This window comes from Anser anser, assembly GCF_964211835.1.
Source record: "Anser anser genome assembly, chromosome: Z".
Classification (NCBI taxonomy): domain Eukaryota; kingdom Metazoa; phylum Chordata; class Aves; order Anseriformes; family Anatidae; genus Anser; species Anser anser.
In genome coordinates this window covers 3,782,999-3,803,705 of record NC_139723.1, presented here as the reverse complement: position 1 = coordinate 3,803,705, position 20,707 = coordinate 3,782,999, and the positions used below count along the sequence as shown (strand labels likewise).

At 35.7% G+C, this 20,707-nt stretch overlaps 1 protein-coding gene across 2 annotated transcripts in view; it reads right to left on the bottom strand.

Moving 5' to 3' along the window:
- ADGRV1 (adhesion G protein-coupled receptor V1) overlaps window positions 1–20,707 on the bottom strand; it is a 288,840-nt gene that overhangs the window by 154,203 nt on the left and 113,930 nt on the right. For both annotated transcript variants that reach the window (XM_083816849.1, XM_083816850.1), the window contains 14 exons: window positions 20,336–20,485; window positions 19,014–19,487; window positions 18,138–18,281; window positions 16,712–16,883; window positions 16,136–16,271; window positions 13,262–14,109; window positions 11,004–11,121; window positions 10,133–10,304; window positions 8,030–8,272; window positions 5,197–5,604; window positions 4,577–4,761; window positions 3,065–3,314; window positions 2,751–2,890; window positions 1,454–1,614 (listed from right to left, as the gene is read on the bottom strand). In XM_083816849.1, the coding sequence (XP_083672975.1) occupies window positions 1,454–1,614; window positions 2,751–2,890; window positions 3,065–3,314; window positions 4,577–4,761; window positions 5,197–5,604; window positions 8,030–8,272; window positions 10,133–10,304; window positions 11,004–11,121; window positions 13,262–14,109; window positions 16,136–16,271; window positions 16,712–16,883; window positions 18,138–18,281; window positions 19,014–19,487; window positions 20,336–20,485 (3,601 nt within the window). The remainder of the gene's footprint in view (window positions 1–1,453; window positions 1,615–2,750; window positions 2,891–3,064; window positions 3,315–4,576; window positions 4,762–5,196; window positions 5,605–8,029; window positions 8,273–10,132; window positions 10,305–11,003; window positions 11,122–13,261; window positions 14,110–16,135; window positions 16,272–16,711; window positions 16,884–18,137; window positions 18,282–19,013; window positions 19,488–20,335; window positions 20,486–20,707) is intronic.

Sequence of the window (20,707 nt, the reverse complement as noted above, 5' to 3'; positions counted from 1 at the left end):
GCCACCTAAAGGTGCTGAAAGACAATGCAGTTAGGCAAACCTTGAACTAGGATAAACTGTTTAAAATTTTTAATATATGCTCATGGCACAAGACTGAAATAAATGACAAGTGCCAAACAAGGATCTGTAGGTCTTTATTGCCTTCAATTCAGCATTTTTCTCAGCTTTAATTCCTATGGCATATTGGCTTCCTTTTTATTGTCTTTTATTTTCTATAGCATTTTGCATTCTACAGCATATTTGTCTCAACAATTTACTATTTTTCCCCATGCAAAGCGGTAACTGTACCTGTTCATTATAGTTTGTCTTTTTATTTATTCATTTATTTTTAGCTAACACAATCTAGGCTAGAAGATAACTTTATTTTAAAGTTTGATTTTTTTGCCTCCTCAAATTTTCTCTTATTACTGTTAAATTAAACCATCTGTTTGCATTAAGAAGGTAAAAATCTTTGTGGTTGTGGGGTGAATCTCTTTTGCTGTCTTTTTTCCTTCTCTCAACCCCCCCCCGCCCCCCCCAGCTGACATTTTAGAGTAAATAAGCAGTCTGCCTTCAGTCTGTTAGGGCAGTTTGCTGACGGGATAAATAGGTGATATAGCTGCTTACACTGATTTTACTTTTTTATGATGGAGATGTGACCTAGTATAGGTCACAAGGAGCAGACCTAGAACCCCATTTCAGTGCCTGAGGGCTAACTAAAGAATCTCTTTCATATGTTTTCTTGGTGATCTCATTGCTCTTAGGTTCTGCTTGCACAGTGTCCATCAAGAAACAAAGAAGAAAGTATTTTCATCTTGGATTGCCTGCAACAAAAGTGAACTGACTGCTGTGCGAAAGCTTTAATTTCAATAACCTTCGGAAACCATGCAGGATTTAAAATTTAGATCTTCTTGTCTGAGGCTTTGTGCCTTCTTTGTGCCTTCTGCAAATACCATAGCTGTCAGTGAAGACAGTCTGGTCTAAACTGTCATACTTCTCTCTAGATGTGACAATGCAGTTAGGCAGCAGAGTGCAGGGGAGCTCTGCACATGATATGGCATCTATCTCCCTCAAACATTTTCGTCGGAGTGTAAATTGTAAACTGAAATTGTCAAAAAGCTTTCAGACTAAGGAACATAATGCCCGAAAGACTTGAAAATGACTATGACTGTACTGCTGCTAGAGACACAGGTGGATTTAAGATTTTAAAGTTTCTCCCCCTAAATAAGTGACATATCTCACTTTTGTGTGGATCGATACAACATCATAAGGAAACATACTTCTTTGCTGGCCTGTATTTTTTTTCCAGTGGAAAAATTTGTGAGTGTGCAAATACCAGCCCATCTGGCAACTTCAATAGCATGAAGTTAGTTAATATTCCTCCAGTTAAACAGACATGTCACTGCTAAAAATCAATCATTTTTACTGGTCATTTGCTGTTAATAAAAAAAAAAATAATCTTATCTCAACTGACCTGAAATGCAGATGAATCCAGACGAGAAGAAAGCCTCATTGTATGAAGACAAGTTGTCTGTCTGGGCATACACTGCGTAAATGGACATATGAGAACAAGAGCATTCTACGTAGTCTGAGGTGTCATCAACCACCTTGCAGAACCCGCTATCAGATAACCAGCTGCAGAACAAAAGATTTACAAAGCTGTAAACGGATTTGTGTAATTTACATGGTAAGCAGGCTTGAAAATTGTTGTATCCCTGAAATACCAAGTTTTCTGAACTATTACATGTATGTAACATGTGTTGTGATATCTTTCAGAATAGCACATTTACATAACGTTAAAATATTGTTAATAGCTTTGAATTTTATGATTTAAAATAAATTATGAATAAATGATAATGAACATTTTTTTTCCGCTAAAAAGTTTTTGTGGCCATATTTTTAAAACTTCTGCAACAAATATGGGGCTGTCTGACTTCACAAATTGTTTGTCATTTAACTTGCACTATACCTTACCCCATTGTGACGAGTACTTCATTTTATACTGATATTTGTTGTTCCGACACTACCATTCACGTTCTGTTTGTCTTTCAGTATTGCTGAACTGAGTTGGGAAGATGATAATACAGGTGATATACTAAGTCATTTCTAGTGGAAATCACATCTTCTCTATGATAACTTCTAGAGTCACTGGAGCAGAAAGCAGTTAGAAACACAGAGTATGGAATGAGAGGAACCACCATTCGTGCTTGTCCTGATCTTACTCTTCCATAGCTATCCTCTTTGAGAGGATACTGGTCAAGATAAATCCCTGACCTGCCCCTTTACAGGTTTTCTTTTGTTTGCTTGTACAGCGTCTTTCTTTCATAGACCCAAAGAAAAAGGTTGATAATTATAAATTAAGAATATTCTGAGTCACTGACTTGAAACAACACTAGAGAGGCAGAATTAATTCTCTCCTTCTGTAAGAACATATTTGGAGTGTTGTCTAATAGCAACTGCAAAGAGAAAAAAACACTAAGTATTGCAATTCTGGAATTTCTGGTCTGTCAGATTTGCCTAGCAGATATTTTGGTGAAAGAAGACAGAAGTTTCAGAAAATTCTGAGCTAGAATAATTACCTATTTTGTTGTATGAGAAGTTTTATGTGCTAGTACAAAGGCCAGAAAAGTTAAGAAAAAAAGATAGGAAGTGGAAACAATTTTATACTTGCAGTTGATCTAATCAGAGTTATTACATTAATATGATCTTAATCAAATGCACAGGTTCATTGTGGAAACTGGAACACTAAACAGATAAAAAAAAAAAATAACCTTTCTGCAGCTTGATTCCAAAGGAGACATAGAGACTTTTGTGGAACAATACGACTTCCTGTAGCATAAATCCGATAAATGACTTCATTGTTATCTTTCAGAGGGTGTGAACTCTGACCCTTCAAACTCATAGAAAAAACCTGAAATATGCACAAAGTAAATACAAACGTAATATTAAAAATCAATGGTTAGTGCTCATTTTAATCAGAAATACACACACGTTCAGACTATTTTAAGTGTATTTAGTAAGTTTTGAGTGATATCTAAATTGAACTGATTTCTTGTAAAAAAAAAAAATTGCATTATTTTCAAACCTTGTTCTTTAAGGCAAGTTCTTTATCTCCAGTGAGAAACCACTGCTGACTGCTGTATTCTGTGAACTGTACAGATTCACAATTCTGTTCTTGAGGAGGAGATAATACAACAGAGACCTCTAATAGATGCTCAGGCACTTGAATTGAATCCCCATCTCTTCCATCAAATCTGTGTCCATTGATTTGCTGAGGATACCAGTTGTGAGCCATTATTGTAATGTACGGGCAGCTGTCGAGGATATTTTTACCTCTGTTGAAACGGAAAAGCAACAAGGAAGATAAGTGAAACTGAGCTTTTGCTAATTTTCACACAGTGACTCTAAATTAAGATGTAATTAATACTTTATTCCTCCATAATTTTAGGTTTTATGACACTTAATAGAAAGCTTTAGTTGCTGTGAAAAGAAAAGAGACGAAAAGAAAAAGAGAGAGGCTGAATTATTTTGTATATAATGTATACATGTGTATAATAATGTATACATGTATATAATGATTATGTATTTTAGATCCTCCATTTTCCCTCTAGGTTTTTCCTGCTATGATTTGCAACCAAAATTCATCCATGGTAAACTAGGATATCATTTTTATGACTTCATATGAGGCTGAGTCTACAAGATGGGGAGGCATCAGAACTGATGATCTTGTTTCACCATCCAGCAGATGATGCAAAAATACTTGGAATAGAGAATTGGAACTTGCAAGTTCTGGACACGCTGTTCTGGATAACGTTCATATCTATGCCATTTGCTGTCCTTTGTGTTGACATGGACCTCAGACCCTCTAGAACTTAGCAAATGGGAAAAAAGTTACATCTCCAAAAGAAGTTGAGGTGGAAATCTAAAATATGCTGATGTGGGGGGAGGTCAGGGAGGGGACTTTTTTTTAATTAATTCAATTAGCTATTTACAGATTCTCAGTGGGAGAGAGCCACTGTTTAAAAGCATGCATTCCATAAATGATAGACATCTATTTGCATAGTCAGCTATTGCCCTTGCCCATGAGCCTGACCAGAAAGTACTATGCACTTGCAGATGAAACTAGCAATTTGAAGTAATTTAAAATAATGTGCAAGTGAATAAAACCAAACACACAGAAACTACAGAATCCCAGAATTAAGGAAGCCAGTAGAATTTTTGGTTTACGTAATCTCATCTAAGCCTTAGAACATAGCTTGTCAACATGCAACTATGTATTATTTTCTCAATGAGATTAGTTAATCTTTTTCCAGAAAATCTTTGAGCTAAGCATGAAAGAACAGGTCAGAGATCTAACTTGACTCCCACAGCTACCCTGTATCAATGTACCACTTACTTGTGACACCATTTCATAGTGCCTATATAGTGCTTTGTACAATTGTTACGGAGTGCAACACATTTTCATACAGGGCACATATCAGATAATAGGCAAGATCCTTATCTCAAAATTTCGCTTATTTTTTTTTCTTATGAGAATGTACAATATACTGATATTGTCATATATTTCCAAACAGACTACGAATTCAAGTTTACTGACCTCTCCCCTGGCAATCCACACATCATCCCAGTCAAGAGGGAAAAGGCAAACTTCTCAGTCATCTCAGCAAGCAGGCTATATCCTCGTGTGTCCTTGCGTTTTGGGCTAGCCAGAGCACAGAGCACCTCATAGAAAAGACTTCTACTTTTATCAGTGAGTAACTGTTTCTCACCTACATCTGTAACCTATTGTGAAGAGAAACAAACAAACAAAAAAATAGAGCATGAAGATATGAGCAAACTTTAGTCCTCACTGTCCTGAGCCAGGGCTAGAACCAACAAAGATGTGGCCTGAGAATCAGGAAAATATAGAAAGCTCTTTGAAAGTTTAGTATTAAAGAGAAAATTCTGTATAGTAGGTAATCTTAAGTTATCCATACATATACAAAATTAATACTGGTTGCTCTTCTCAACCTGACCATTTTCTCATTTTCTGCCACTACCCTCAGTAGCAGCAAACTTCTTCCTTGACTGTGGGACTTCATGACTTTATTTTTATTTTTGCATCCTGTACCCCTGACTCACTGCTGTGGATTCTAACCTTGATCTTATCACAGGCTTAAGTATCATTAGATTACTATTAAAGACATTGGTCATTCTAGAGAGAGCAGGAATGTTTACCTTATTTATTATATGCATCACAGCAGTAAGCTGCTCTTCAGTAGTTTCTGTAGCCACTTTGATATTGAGAATCTGGAGGACTCTTTGTATAATGATGTCATCAAGAGTCTGATGAAGCTGATCAATCAGCCCCCAAACTGGCAAAGAGTCCAAATCTGAGACAATGGTGATGTTAGCAATACCATACACGTCATCTACTCTGGCACCCCCTGTAGGATTAGAAAGGACAACCTGGAAACGTTTAGGAAATGGATTTAAAGATCCTGTCTTTGGAGTCAGGGTCACATCCAGAAATGCATTTCTCTGTCCAGGTTCAAAAGTCAATAAACCTTCAGATCTGGCAAAATCTTGTCCTGCAACAGCTGGAGATACGAAGGTCCGACCTATAGCTTCAGGTTTTTGCAGCTCCTTAAAACAAACCAAAAGAGTTTCAGGTAATATGATGATAGACACAACGGTTCAAAACCAGCTGCTCTTCAACACACATATGTTAAGTGGGTTAAATTTAAATTTGTGAAACTAATTTAAATTTTCAAAATGCCCTTCTTAAGAATAATATCACAATTACATTAAATGAAGTATGCCCCTGAAGTAGCAATCTGTCACTTATGGTCTGTGGGAATCTAGAGGAAGTATTATACAAATTGAAATCAGCAAACAGGCTCCCTCTCTTTATTTTTCTAGAAAAAAAAATTAAAAAATCACAAAGCTTTTCTTGGTAAATAGGTATTACAGAAATGTTAGAACATCAGTAAAGTGAATTCCAGAAGAATTGATGTAATTTTATGTCTGCAGCATCAAGTCCCTCAATTCAGGGTACAGATAGGCACTGCAGATAAGTAAAAACTCTACAAAAGCCAAGCAAAAGTTTTGGAAATCTGAGCCCAAAATAATATTAATTCATGAAATACTTTGAATTCCCACATAACTATTTAAAATAAAAACCACACAGTTATAACCAAAAGCAAGACAACCACTACAGAATAACCATGCAAGGCAGACAAATGAACTTATCTAGGAATGCTATAGGGCCTCATTTCCCTGCAAAGTAGCACTATTTTTACCTTCTGTGAGATTTGCAGATACTGTTTCATTCTTCACATTCTTGGTTTTTTTATCAGTTGCCATAACCTTGATATGGCAATATAATAAACTGGCAATATAATAAACTTTCCTTAAGTGGAAACTAACGTTCTGGGCTATTGTTCATATGTATGATTTTTTAATAGTATCTATTCGTTTAATAAATACAGATTATATATTTACTCAAATATTCTTGAAAAGGTCTCTTACTGTATATAAAGAGCAAGGATTTTTCTTTGTGAAACACAAACCCTCTTTTGAAAGAATTTAGCTTTAACTGGTAAAGTTTCCTGATGGAATAAGAAAGATAATTTTTGAGTTTGCATAAGACTGTAAATCAGTGTGGTGTCTACCTGTTCAGATTTGCTCTAGAACAAGATCTTATCGTCTGTGAGGATTCTAGTGAGAAGTTTCCTTTTGTTCATCCCTTCCAATTGAGAGTTAGGAAACAGGGAAATAAGTGGTTACGAAGTGACCAGTTTTGGTAACTAGTGGCCAGAGCAATGTTTAAAAAAAACTGCATAGCAATGAGATAAGCATCTGTTTCCAGTGTCTTACACTTCCTGCCTGCTGTAACCTCTTATTTTACATGTACCAGTAGTACCAATACTTTGGTACTTGGCCATGCATGCTCAAATCTTAAAACTGTCCAAATCTGCATTGTTACCTAAAAAAATACAAATGGATAAGGAACTGCTTTGTGTATTTTAGCCTAAATACACACTGGAAAGTTAAAAATTCCTTCTCGAATTAACATCTACATGACGATAACCACTTCCTCTTGGCTGGAAAGAATGTGAAATTTTGTTACAACACATTCTAACTAAAACAGTGGTCAGCTACTGTGTAATAAATGTATGGAAATGTTGAGTTATCCTATTTAGTTAAAATAGTTACATATGCAATACAGCTATAGAATGCAAGGTTTTGTATTAAAAATGGTGACGGATGTATGCTGATCACACAATGCTTTGTTATAAAAAGTGCCCCTTGAAATAATCCTTTTTGGTATAAAATTCAACATACTCATAATAGATCAGGCTAAGCACTATTCCAATACAATGGGCAAACTCAGAGGAATCCTTCTTGCAGCATGTGCCCTGATGTTGGAGTCACAACTGTAGGTGGAAGGAAACAAAGGTTTTTGCAGCAATGCTACTTCTGCTAAAGGAGAAACTGTCTTCTGCCAGTAAAAATGAGGTACTCATTTACAGTTAAAAGGGTCAACAGTTAGAACATACAAATGTAAATCTGTAAATATAACAAAAATGAATGGGGATGATAAAATTCACCTAAGCACATGATTCTGAATCAGAGAATCTCAGTCTTTTTTTTTTCCCAAAATTACTAAACAACATAGAAGTACTCTTTCTAAGACTGCTCTCTGTATTAATAAAACTGTGACCTAAGACTGTTGGTATCTTAATCTTGATAGTCATACCCATCATTAAAAAAACTTCAGAGAACGAAGCCTCAAAAATTGGAGTCTCATAAGAGCCTTAGGACAAAGAAAAGAGTGTATTTAATGCCTGACTGAGCATACTCTTTGGGGCTACCGAAATGTATTATGAACAAAACCAATCTTGACAATGTAATGAAAGCATATCTTTTTACTAATGGAAAAATAAAGCAACTAGACTACATATGCCCAGCAAATGTTTTACTGTTTCCTGAAAAAAAAAACAAATGCTCATTACAGTAAAATTTTCTTTAGAGAATAAACAGTGATTTAACAATATGTCAGTCTTACCTGCGTGTTGTAGCTAACCATTGTGGTTACGGATGTACTAGAATCTCTGAGCACTTGCAGACTGACTAAAGTTGTTTTCTTATGAGCCACAGCAAAACGAGATCCCACGGCAAAATATACTAAACCACGAGGAGCATCACTTTCAAGAACGGTTACAAAAGCAAATCTGGAACTGCTGTTCAATGCAGCTCCTGCACTTACAGCATACAGCTCAACAAAAAAATATGTTTCAAATTCAGGTACCTGTAAATGAGGGATGATTTTCATATCATTATAAGGCTTACTACTAGTTACTTCCAGCTTTAAAAAATGTATGCATTATTTTCTATGTGCAATGAATTACTTCCACTAACACTTATCAAAACCATATTTTTTGAAATGTGCTCCAACCTTCATGAGGTTTAAGACATACAGAAATATTCTGTCTATTTGTAAACACAGGCTATTGAATTTTAGCATCCATTTGTCAAAGAATCAATCTAGTCAACTCTACATTCTTTATGCCTGTCTATTGAAAATAAGGTAGACATAGTAAAATTCTGTATGACACACACTGTCTCATTTTTGATTTTGTACCTACAATAGAAACATAAGGTGTTTAGAAATAGATATCACACTACTGAGATTCCAGAAATCAATTGGAAGTATGTCATTTGTACCTATTACTTGCACTCATAAAGAAGAAAACTTGCAAAAGAGTAGTTCTTTACAAGACAATAGTATTACAGAAAAAAAAAAATGGGCATTGAAGGTTTTTTTTTTTTTTAGTGAGCACAGCTTTTTGTGTCAACTATGGCCTTTTAGAAATCCTAATTTAATTCTAGAAAAGCTGGAGTCATGTCTTAGCTAACAAAGTCTATATAGCTGGCTAAGGCAAAACCTTTAAAGCCCAGAATGCTACACAATATGCCATAAAAATGTAAAATATTTATTGAATGTATTTATTACTTCATCATTTTGATATATATTTGGTACTAATTTATAAACTACCTATAACTGGAAGAAGAAATGGCAAGTATTTGGGGAATTAATTTTAACATTTTAACATTTTAACATTAACAATTTTTTAACATTTTAATTGAGTTGTTGTTAAGTAATTCTTTAAATTGAATGATCTTGACCAATCGAGGGCAGGCACCAATTTATTGGAATGCCATAGGGACCTTTTGCCCTCCATTAGAACCTGTTAGATCAGCACTTGCTTGTGGTAAAATCATGTGGTGCAGCAGCTGCTGCACTACTGTCATTAAATAATATCACTCCTTTAGACTAAGGATTCAAAATTCCACTTTACTCAGCAAGGTAGCCTGTGTCCCACTATTTTATTCATTGGCTCTTTCATTTTAAAATAATATCTGAAGAAGGAAGATGGCTCTCTTCCTGAACTATGACAATGCACCCCTCTTATCACCATTTCATACATCTTGCACTACTTTACAGAACATAGTCAGAAAAATGGGGGAAACCTTCTCTTTTTGGCTTTTTCAGTTCCCTGTACTTCAGCTTTGACAATATCCTAACTGCTAGGATAATTTCCTGCAAAGTTTCAGACTTTTTGAACGCTCTGTAAGAATGAGAACCATTAACACAACATTTCTTAAGAGTCTCCTGTAACCTAGATGGTGACTAGATAGTCAGAGATCAGCAGTTTTCACATATCATTGTGCTAGACCTAGACATGTAAAAATAAGAAGTTGTACTAGAAGATTTTTGCTGAATGCGAAGATATTACTTGCAGGATACGTTTTGCATAAGGCACACAAAGAAGTGCTTTGATAGATGAAAAAAATATTGTTTGGAGGTTAAGAGCACACTGAGATGAGTCCATTCTGTTTTTTGTCATTGTTATGTAGGAATCTGAGACCTGCATTTTACTCTTCAAATTAAATACTTAACTCCTTCCTGAATTTTTACCGGTCACAATGGAAACAGTAGAAGCCTGTAAGTAAATGTGTTTGCAAAGGAACTGAGCAGATCTTCAGTTGTCATCTTCAAACCGCATCTACACATCAATTCCTCTGTATCAGAGGGGTGTTTTTTTCATCTTGATAAACTGCAATTCAGCAACATTGCGATGTACATAAATGAGCAAAAACTACTCACATTATCAGGTTTTATTTCAATGGAGATGTTGCATGTTGTTTGACCTGCCACGCAGGTAGTGGCTCCCAGAACAGACACTAGCTCGTTCTCCAAGTTCATGCCATCCTTCAGAAGGACAACACCTGTTTTATTGAAGGTCACACGCCAAAAGACCTTCACATCTTCAAATGCTCTATAAGCAAATCAAAAGAGTAAACATGTACTGAAAGACAGCACTATTACTTTAGGAAACAAACCACAGAGGTAACGTTGTTCTTTAATAGTCAAAATCAACTAGGTAACTAGGTGGGATCAGCTGAGTAAGAGACTTACGTTTGAAAGACAAGGATGTGCCCAAGTACTTTGATTAATACTATGGTAAACATTTGCCTGGTAAGCCAGACAGAATCTGGCTTTCCTGCGAGCTTGAGGAACTTAGAATACTTGAGAATACTTGTCTAAAACACACATAAGTGTGCAACATGTACATGAGTTAGAAAAACACAGTATCAGTGTGACTGAAGACATAGTGCTGACACTTAAGCGTTGTCTTAATTGCTCATTCAAATATTCCAACCTCCTATTCCTACCCAGTGAGAAGAGAATTTTAATTTCACCTCTAGCACTATAAATACTTTATGTTTAGCAAAACTTCCAATTTTGCTGCCTTATGGCATAAGTTGGAACATATTTGCATTTTCAGTTTCAGTTTTACAACAGCAACAGACCTAATCACATCTAAAAGCCAGTTTGCCAAATTCAGGGTAATCATTAAAGGAGCAGAAAGGCAAAGATTTATTACAAAACTCCATGATAACCTCTTCTGCTAACAGCAGCATCCTTGATTCAACAAGCATGTGGGAGGAGCACTTGAATCAGCTGTTGTCTGCACCTGTTTGGTTGTCTTGCAACAATCAGCAGCACCTCTCTGTTCTCAGAGTCTTCATCAAGTACAAGACCACTTTGTACTTCTGGAATGAATCCCAAAATGCCATTCTGAAGATCACTTCCTATATAGAAAACAGTCCAAGAAATTAGTTAGCAAGAAAGTTAAGCTGGGACTAAATTATATTTTTAACATGGATAACTGATAAAATGAAAATATAAAATAAAAATAAAAATATAAAATAAAAATAAAAATATAAAATAAAAATAACATAAAATAAAAATAAAAATAAAAACTAGGTACAAATAGTATACACTAAGAGACCACCAAGGGCTGCCTTAAGAAAATTTCTTCTATGTTACTATTCTTAATTTACATTCCATATCTATCCAGAACTTCAAATGTTGGCATTTCTACATTTTATTTTAACCAACAGAACAGAAGTTTTGAACATAAATTCCTTATAAGAATCCTGGCAGCACCCCTGCACTTAAGCTTCTATTTTCAGCAGCATTCAGCAAACTGACTGAATTTCTGTCCCATGACTTCAAGAGACAAGGTGTTACAGTAATCAAGAACAGTTTCAAAAAACATACTTATAATTACCTTATGAGATACTCATACTCAGTCTCAGCTATATTATTTTACATCTACCATACCCATTAAAACATATTCTTTCTAAAAAGAAATGGACATCAGCATGCCCTTACACAGCGTTGTCATGGTTGGTTATGGGATAAAGACAGGCTTCTAAGGACATGACTTCAGCTCCCTTATTCAGCCCACCCATAATGTTGTTGATTCCATTCATTTTCCTAAATTGCTACGTTAGGTTTTCTCCTAAATATTTAATTCAGTGCGAGAAACTATGGAGCTGGAAAATACTGTATTGTTCTCATGAGAATATAAATAGCTTCAGCAAAGCAGCAGTGGAGAAAAAAGAAAGAAAAAAAATCCTGGGCTAATGAAGGGAAACTAATGCCTCTTCACAATGTCCCATAAAATCTCTCTTCTAAAGGATTTCTCCTTATAGGTACTGACGTTGTTACTCTGCAGCCTAGTTCTGATGCAGTGCATGTTTAACATCAGTATACATACCAACGATTAACAGAAACTGTGTCTGGTTTTGTGCATGCACAAATATTTAATCTGTGGTATCTTTCTATCTATATAGTTAAATGCAGATAGATCCTTTGATGCTTCTCCTTAAACCAAGCTGTCTCCTACCTTACTTTGTGCACACGCTGTCCTCAGGGTGTAACTCTGGAACATGGTAATACACTTCTGTAGGATTCAATACAAGTTCAAATTCCCATCATGTTTATGCACACACTTGTTTAACCTGCATATATGGCCAATTGGTTGCTTGTGTGGTGAATTTCAGAAGCCGTGCACATCCATTTTAAACGGTCTGTTCCTGCACACCTAATTTTGGTCGCCACATACACTTATCCAACAGCAAAGTTTAATATCTGTTCCCAGCACCTATCTTGCATTGTTAAGACAATTTGAATACACAAAGCTTCCAGTAAATGCTGTACCTTACATGGAATTTTCTTGATTAGCCTAGTGTTCCAATTCCCCATTAGTTTCTAGAAGTTCAATTCACATTGCTGTCAAACAATTTTATATTTTTATAATTTATATATGTTTATATTCAGTGGAGAAGTCTGTTAGATATTGAAAAGCTAACAGTTTTTAAAACCCAACAGAAATTGGAGCTTTCTCACAGCAGTGTGCACTGACTGAAAGAAAAATTCTTTCCTAGATGTCCATTCAAGCACATTCTTATCTTCTGTCTTCAGAAGCAGAGGATAAATAAACTGCAGAGTTGAATTACACAGTATCAAGATGTGAAAACACATTACCCTGTTTTTTACACCTCACAGAAACCCCATTCAGGGTGAAGGTGACAAAATGACCAAAAAACAATCAAACAAAAAAATGTGATGCCACTACTTGTGAAACAAAACCACTCAGACTTTCCCTCCATGAAGGGAAACTGGACAAGAGCAGAGATAAGCAGCATCTATAAATGTATCTTGAGCTATATTGCTAAGGGATTCATGGTGGGGTTGGGTGTATTAGATGTTTTCTCCAATCTGAAAAACTCAAGATTTGGTAACGTAATATCCTGTTTATTGTTCAATAGAAATGCCATACTTCACATAAAAATCGCTATAAGCACCTACAGTTACTCACTATTACTTAGGTCTGACATATTTACTTATTTTCTGGGCAGAAAAAAAAAAAAAAAAGGCTACCTGTAATAATTACTGTAGCAAAAGCAGCAAATCCATGTTCATCTTTTCCCTCCACAATCTGAGCTCCACATTCAGGATCTGAGAGGAAAACATAGAACAATTCCTGTCCTTCAGGCTCATCATCATCAAAAATTTTTATGGACACCTTGCTTTCTGTTTCTCCATCCAGCAAAGTCAGAGAGACTGACTGTTCCTCAAAATCTTCTCCTTCCATTGCCCACGTGAAGTTTGATTTTCCATAAGCATTTTCAAAAGGATATGAATCTACTCCACTCTGTGCACTTACTCCACCAAAAGTTTTAACAGATACTTCAATATTACCAGTAAAGCCCTGGGTCCTTCTGATACTAATTATTACGGTGTTGGGGGTACTACTGTTTGTGTCTTCTTCAATATAAATCAACTCTGGCCCCAAACTCAGTATTCCATGAAGAATGTCATTATCCAGGATACTAATTTTTGCAACACTGAAAGCAGGATTCAAACGTGGACTCCAGTCAGGTTTCACAGATTGAAGATCTAAAATTTCCACAGCAGTCAAATTTACAAAAAAAAATTCCTCCATTTCAGAAACAGCGTCATCGATTATTGATATTTTTATTGTGGCATTTGTCTGAAAATGTACAAATATAAGCTCTCCATTATAGACAGGTCTAAAGTCCTCTAGTGGTTTGGCACTTCCTGGAGTGGTTTGATATGTCAGCTTAGTGAGATTACTTTGAAAACCAAACAGTCTTTGGACATGCAGTGTGACTGCCTGAACATCTTCTTCAACTGAAACAGATGTTGAGTTAAGAGCAAACTGAAAGATCCCCATTGGCTCAATTTCAGCTGTTGTAAGTCCTGACCTGAAACAGAAAAGATATTGAAGTTGAGTGAACAAACATGAAATGTGAAAATTAAAACACCCAAGCAGGACAGCTTCCATTGAACAGCCAGTAATGGCTGTAAGAAAGCAAATTAGAAGAAAAATGTGTAATAGTAGAGGGAAGAAATAGCAGCCATACAAGGCAAGATGTAAAGAGGTTCTTTGAAAAATGTTTTTGGAATGATTGTGTCAAACAGCCTTCCACAGGCTTAACACATCCTGAATCAACACAGAATACAGAATAAAGGATAAGTTAAATAAGGCCTTCCTGAGAAAATGTAGAGGAAAAGAAATGTATCATGTATTTCTACTGTGCATACAATACAGGAAGATATACTGCAATACAGCCGCTCTGAGTAATAATAGTTTTAACCATAGCATGCACTTCCTGTACAAGGAGAAAACCGTGGACTAAACCAATGCCAGCACATCTCCTATTTTAATTAGGAAGCAAAAGAAGGATGGAAACTATTTTAAGACTTACAGTGGTGTTTTGAAGTATTAACCTTTCCCTCCCGATATTACTCATAGTATTTTTTCCAGATTTGAACCCCATTAGCATTATCAATTTGAACTCTATTATGTTCATGTAAAATATATCCCCTTTTTATAAGAAAAAAGCATAGAGATGACAACTGTGTTATTCTGCTTTCAAAAAAGCCTTTACTAAACCTTGGATCTTACACTTATCTCTAAAACTGACCCAGTAGTCAGTGCTATGGGTTACCAAATAGCACTGCAATTACAGTGTGCAATTTTCATTAATAAAGTCCATAAAGTTCCACCACTAAGGAAGTCAAAAACTCTTTAAAGTAATTGTCAGATTTGCCTCCCATGCAATCTTGTCTGAAGTTTTCAAGAAAACACCATTCTTGTACACTCAAGACTTTTAACTCACATGGTAAATAGGTGCTCTGAGGACACCAGTCCACAGAACATACAGGCCTAGGAGAACAGGTCAGTCCAAGAAGTTTAGCCATCCAGCTCATTCCTTACTTCCTTCAGATTTGCCAGTAAAATTGTAATGTGAAGAAGCAAATACCTTTCTCCATACACAGTTTTGTTCTAGGTCCATTCATCTTATACCATTTTTAATCAATAAATTATCAATAAATAAAGAAGAATGAAAAGAAAGTAATTTGAAGAATAGATAACAGCCTAGCTGAGTTGGAAGCCTGTATTAAATGTAATGGTTTTGCTTTTAAGAACACACACATGCACGCACATACACACACGCACTCATATATATAAAATGAATGAAGTAGGTTCTAAGCATATTGCTCTCTACAATTACCTGAAAGGAAGGTGTGGGGAGCTTGGGGGGGTCAGCCTCTTCTAGCAGATAACTAGTGATAGGTCTAGAGGGAATGGCCTCAAGTTGCGCCAGCGGAGGTTTAGGTTGGAAATTAGGACACATTTCTTCTCAGAAAGAGCAGTCAGGCATTGGAACGTGCTGCCCAGGGAGGTGGTGGAGTCACCGTCCCTGGGGGTGTTCAAGGAGAGGTTGGACGTGGTGCTTGGGGACATCATTTAGTGGGTGACATTGGTAGTAGGGGGGTGGTTAGACCAGATGATCTTGGAGGTCTTTTCCAATCTTAATGATTCTAAAAACAGTGTTTGTTACCTTAGATCATCTAACTATGGATTTTTAGGGAGACTAATGAAAACTCTTAAGAGTCCCTTTCATTCTTCAGCTTCCTAGCTAAAGCTGTCAATCCTAATCCTTTATTTTCTTAACCGTCCCCATAGATTGAGACATGTCCCAGACACCATGGATCCCACTGGCATGAAACAGATTGGAATTTGAGACGAGCCTCAGTTCTGATAAGGTCAGGTCTGCAGTACTGATATTTGATTCCAGCTGAGACAAGATTTACGAATTTATCCAAAAAGGCACTACATCTTCCTACCTATCAATAATTTAAAAGGGATTTGTATAAGGCATATTCCTGCATGCAGGTTCTTACAGTATCTGTGCAACTAAAGGTTATGAGTAATAGCTTTACCTCAGGCGAGCCCCACCAGACGCATTGCTGTGCACCGATGTTAAAGAGATGGCAAATGACTCATGTTTGTTTATGCTTGGAGTAGCCTGAAATGAGATTACTTTACTTTTCTCACCAGGTGAAAATAGAACAGTACCTGAAACAAAAGAGACGCAAGAAAGAGAACACAATTCAAAACCACTAAATAGTTCAAATTCATTTCAATAGTTCAATAGTTCAAATTCACAATTCAAAACCCCATTTTACCTGGGAATATACTGAGACAGAGCCTCTAAAGGCAATTCCACTCCATTTTGGAAGAAGAAATCTGCACGAGGATCTTTTTTATATAAAGCTGTCCATCAGTGTACAGCACTGTGCTTACCTCTAACACATGTATCTAAGAAGTTTAGCTCTCTTCTTTTTTCTTTGTTTTCGTTCATAAAATGAAAATATTGCTTACAGATAAAAATCAGTTCATACAATTTCATCCTAATCACACTTATTAATAGAGGAAACGTGTACAGGTACCAATAACTAAAAAGTGGTATCACCACTTAAGCCACTTTCACAGCTCTTTCCTCAGAGAGTACTTACCAAACGAAGGAGTAATATTGCCTGACTGAGCAAAGTCAGTGATCAGGTCTGGTGGGTATCCTGAAATCCAGTTAACTGTTACAGAGCCATAAACTCCCTTTCTGGTTATGACAGCCTGACCTGTCCCTGCTACAATGTTTGTAAGTCGTAAAGTAACAGATTCAAAGCCAACCTGTGGAAACATCAATTTTGATAGAGAAAACTGAATAAGAATGGGCAATAACATGTGCAAGTGCACTAAATATTTTGAAGCAGGCATTTCACAATCATAAACATAGTTGTGACAAATATAGATATCACATGTATGTGTGTGTATTCTCTCTACTTCTCTCTCTCTTTCTCCCCCTTCCTCCCTCCCTTGACAAGTCTTTAACAATTATGCTAAATCTGAGATTTTTTGAGAATTAGATCTCAGGGAAATTAACAAATATTACTCAGATTTCAGTACTAAAAACACTAAACACAGCATTCTGTGTCTGTTGTTTACAACAAATACCTTTAATACTCACAGTAATAGCTGTAGTACTATACATATATGCATAAAGCTAGAATAAATTACTATGTATCCAGTACAAAGTTGTTGCCATATGAAATTGCTAATGGGAATATTTTTGCTAGCATAATCTACTTTTCTTTCAGTTTAAGAAGCAAATTGCTCTAAAAGGATAATTCTCACATTCTAAAAGCACTGATAATTGGATATATTATATGATAGTATATAATATTTACAGTAAGACCATTTAAATTAAGTTTAATTATAAATTAAAAGAACGAACAGCATTTCAAGAAAAAGAAATATGTAATTAAAAGATAAGCAAAATGTGAGGGCCAAAAACTCAGCATGCTCTTGTCTTTGCCTGATACCTAAAAAGTAGCTGAAACATATACACTATATCAGAATACACAGATTCTCTTTTTTCACTATCATATAAAGTAGCCGGAAGCAGAATTTCTCAGAGATTAGCCAAATGTATTGTCAACTGCTTTAAAAAACAGCATGACATCCACCTCTTTTTGCACATACTACTGCATACATGCCGTAATCTAATTTTGGGCAGCTGTACTTAAAGGAAAACATTGTCCAGAATTAGTTTTTTTTCCTTTAAGTCTCAGAACTTCCATTTCATATAAACAATAATACAAATTAACCATAATATTTACATTATTTACTGTAGCTTTAAAAATATATATCAAAACTAATAGATGAAGAGACATTTTCAAGCAGTACTAACAAATTTGTATAAGGATTTAAAAAAACATTTCCAGAAATCTTAACACATAGTATAAGTAATAACTGGAAAAGTCGCTCATTAAATTGGCTGCAATTACAAAAACTTCATGGTGTCAACTGAATCCTCACAGCAGTTATCCTCTGTAATGCAGTGTGGTAGCTATGCCATACTTTAGCCTGAAATGTCATACTGACCTCTGAATTGGCAGCTTCCTCAGGAATAAGCAGAACAGCTGACTTTGCTTCTTCTAATATTTTAGGCACATCCTTGGCACCTCCCTTAACCAGACTTACATTAATCAGTTCCAGAGTAAAATTCAAGCCCAGTAAAAGAAATGCCTTTGAAAGAGAGAATTTAAATAAAAAGGTATAAATTTAATTCCACTAAAACATGAGATCCACCACTTCAAAGAATTAAGCAGCAGACTGATGTGCCTCTTTTATTTCACTTGCATACAAAAGCTGTGTTTTCAAGACAAGCATTTTATTGATTACCTTTCTCAAAAGAACTACAGATAAAACATCAATGTTGTGAATGTGATTATCAGCAGTTTGTTAGACTGTGAATTTGTAAAGCAACTATTGCCATTTTAATAAATTGTAACTGACATAGTGGGCCTCAGCTTGATTTTAATCCTTACGATTCACCACAGTGTGGATGTAAAATGGTAATAATAAAAAACTAACTGGAAACACAGAGAACTGAAGATAACATATCTGCTGCTTCATGTGTCAGCACCACCAGATCACTATTGACAATCCAAAATGGAAACTTAAGAAAGTATTTGGATGCATATAATAATAAAATATTGAAGTGATAATAGTGCTAATCAATGATTGAGGGAAAAAAGGAATATATGAACATATGCACCATAGTGATTTTGTAAGATTATGTAAAAATATGATATTTAACTCCATCTCTATTGCATAAATTCATAATATTAAAAAACCTTCTTTGATGTTTCTTCATAGTGGATTCTGTTGAGTCTAGTCATCTTATTACAGATTTGTATTGTGATTAAGACAAAAGTAAAAAATAAATATCAAATAATCTAAAAGGATAATACAGACCTGGCTGCTTATTGGCACTCTTTTCACTCCAAAGCTGGCACCATCTTTTATGGCAAGGTATCCCTCCTCATCCCCAGGTGCAGTTAGTGCTTCTTTGTGATGAGACAAGATTTGGTACTGACTGACCACTTCTCCAAATGCCCCAGCATGCCGAGTTATGTTAATCTGAATATACCGATTGAGATCTCTCTCTATTAATACTGACTGCTGATCAGAGTACAACGCAAACACCCCATGGGGATCATCATTTGCAAAAACATTGATCTTTGAAGTTCTTCTGTCTTGGTCTAAATCTGCTCCACCTTCTACTGAAATCAGCTGCACTGTGTAGCTCTCATCTAGTTCTGGAATATCATCAGGTAACAGGTAGATAATTATCTCAGCTGTACTCTGCTGGTCAGCAATGACAACAGATCCTTCTGTCATAAGAAAGTCACCCGTGATGTCAGATTCACTACGTATTTCCCAGTAAACCTGAAAAGAGTTTAAAAAATTAACAAAATAGGAGAAAACAAAATTACCCACAGAATCAGAAACTTTCACATTCAATATTCAAAATAGAGAGGATATGGAACAGATTGGCTTTAAGTAGATAAATTAGAAATTGTTTTAGATATATACAGAAAGAGACATACAGGTTGTCTTGCAAAAGGAGTGTGTGTTGTTTCTCTAAAAATATAACTTTTTCATTTGTGTATCTTCAGAAGATTTATTTAAAATTCTGTAGAATCTCTGAACAGTGTTCAAAAATTATTTTTATTTTTACACCATGATATCCCTGCTGTTTTTCCTCCCTTCAAGACTCCTCACATCAGAAAGAGGTCAAGAGTCCTCGTTAAACACAGCAGATGCTTTGAAATTGAAATAATGATAAAAAAAAAAAACTTGTTAAAATGCAGACTTCTAAAACAATTTAGTTAAGTAACAATGTGATAGTTCAAAAAAGTCCATTCTTACCTTTAAGTACAGCTGGAAAAAAAGTAAATTGTGAGGGTCTCAAAGAAAGCTTACTAAAAAAGTGTGTTCTGTTCTGTCCTCCCATCAAAAGCAGAAGGGGAGACAGACAAAGGAGAGAGACAAGCATTGCATTACTGTTTCTCTTTTTTCTTGATCAGTGAGGAGACTGAATCTGACCTTCCAAACCACAAGTACTGAATCTGAGCCCCTTGCTAAAGTCAGTCGACAAGAGAGCCCTTCAAAAATGAATTTGAGCAACAAGCAATTGAAAGGCATGGAAAAATCATTTCTTTTGTCCTCCATATGTTCATACTGATGATTTCAGGTTGTACTGGTTATTAGGAAAACAATAAGAGTGAGAGTACCGTTATGTTTCCCAGAGTGCCTTGAATTCGTCTGAGAAACAGTGGTATACTTTGTGGCCCTTCCACTGCCGAGGGCTCTGTATAGTTCTTCTCAGACAACGATTCAGGAGCAAACTGTACGATTCCATTAGGATCACCAAACTTCTGTATCTGTAAAAAAGCAAGTAAGCAAACAAAAAATCAGAAATGTAGACTGAGTTATATTCTTGCTCAAGTCATTATGATTTTTGTTGCCAGGTTCTACAGGACATGTATCTACTAGCTCTGCGTAAAGAGTTTTCTCTCTTAAGATTCAAGAATACAGTAGCAGTTAGAATAGAGACTGTGAGGAGAACAACGACAACAAAACCAGACAGAGACAGGACCGTCAGC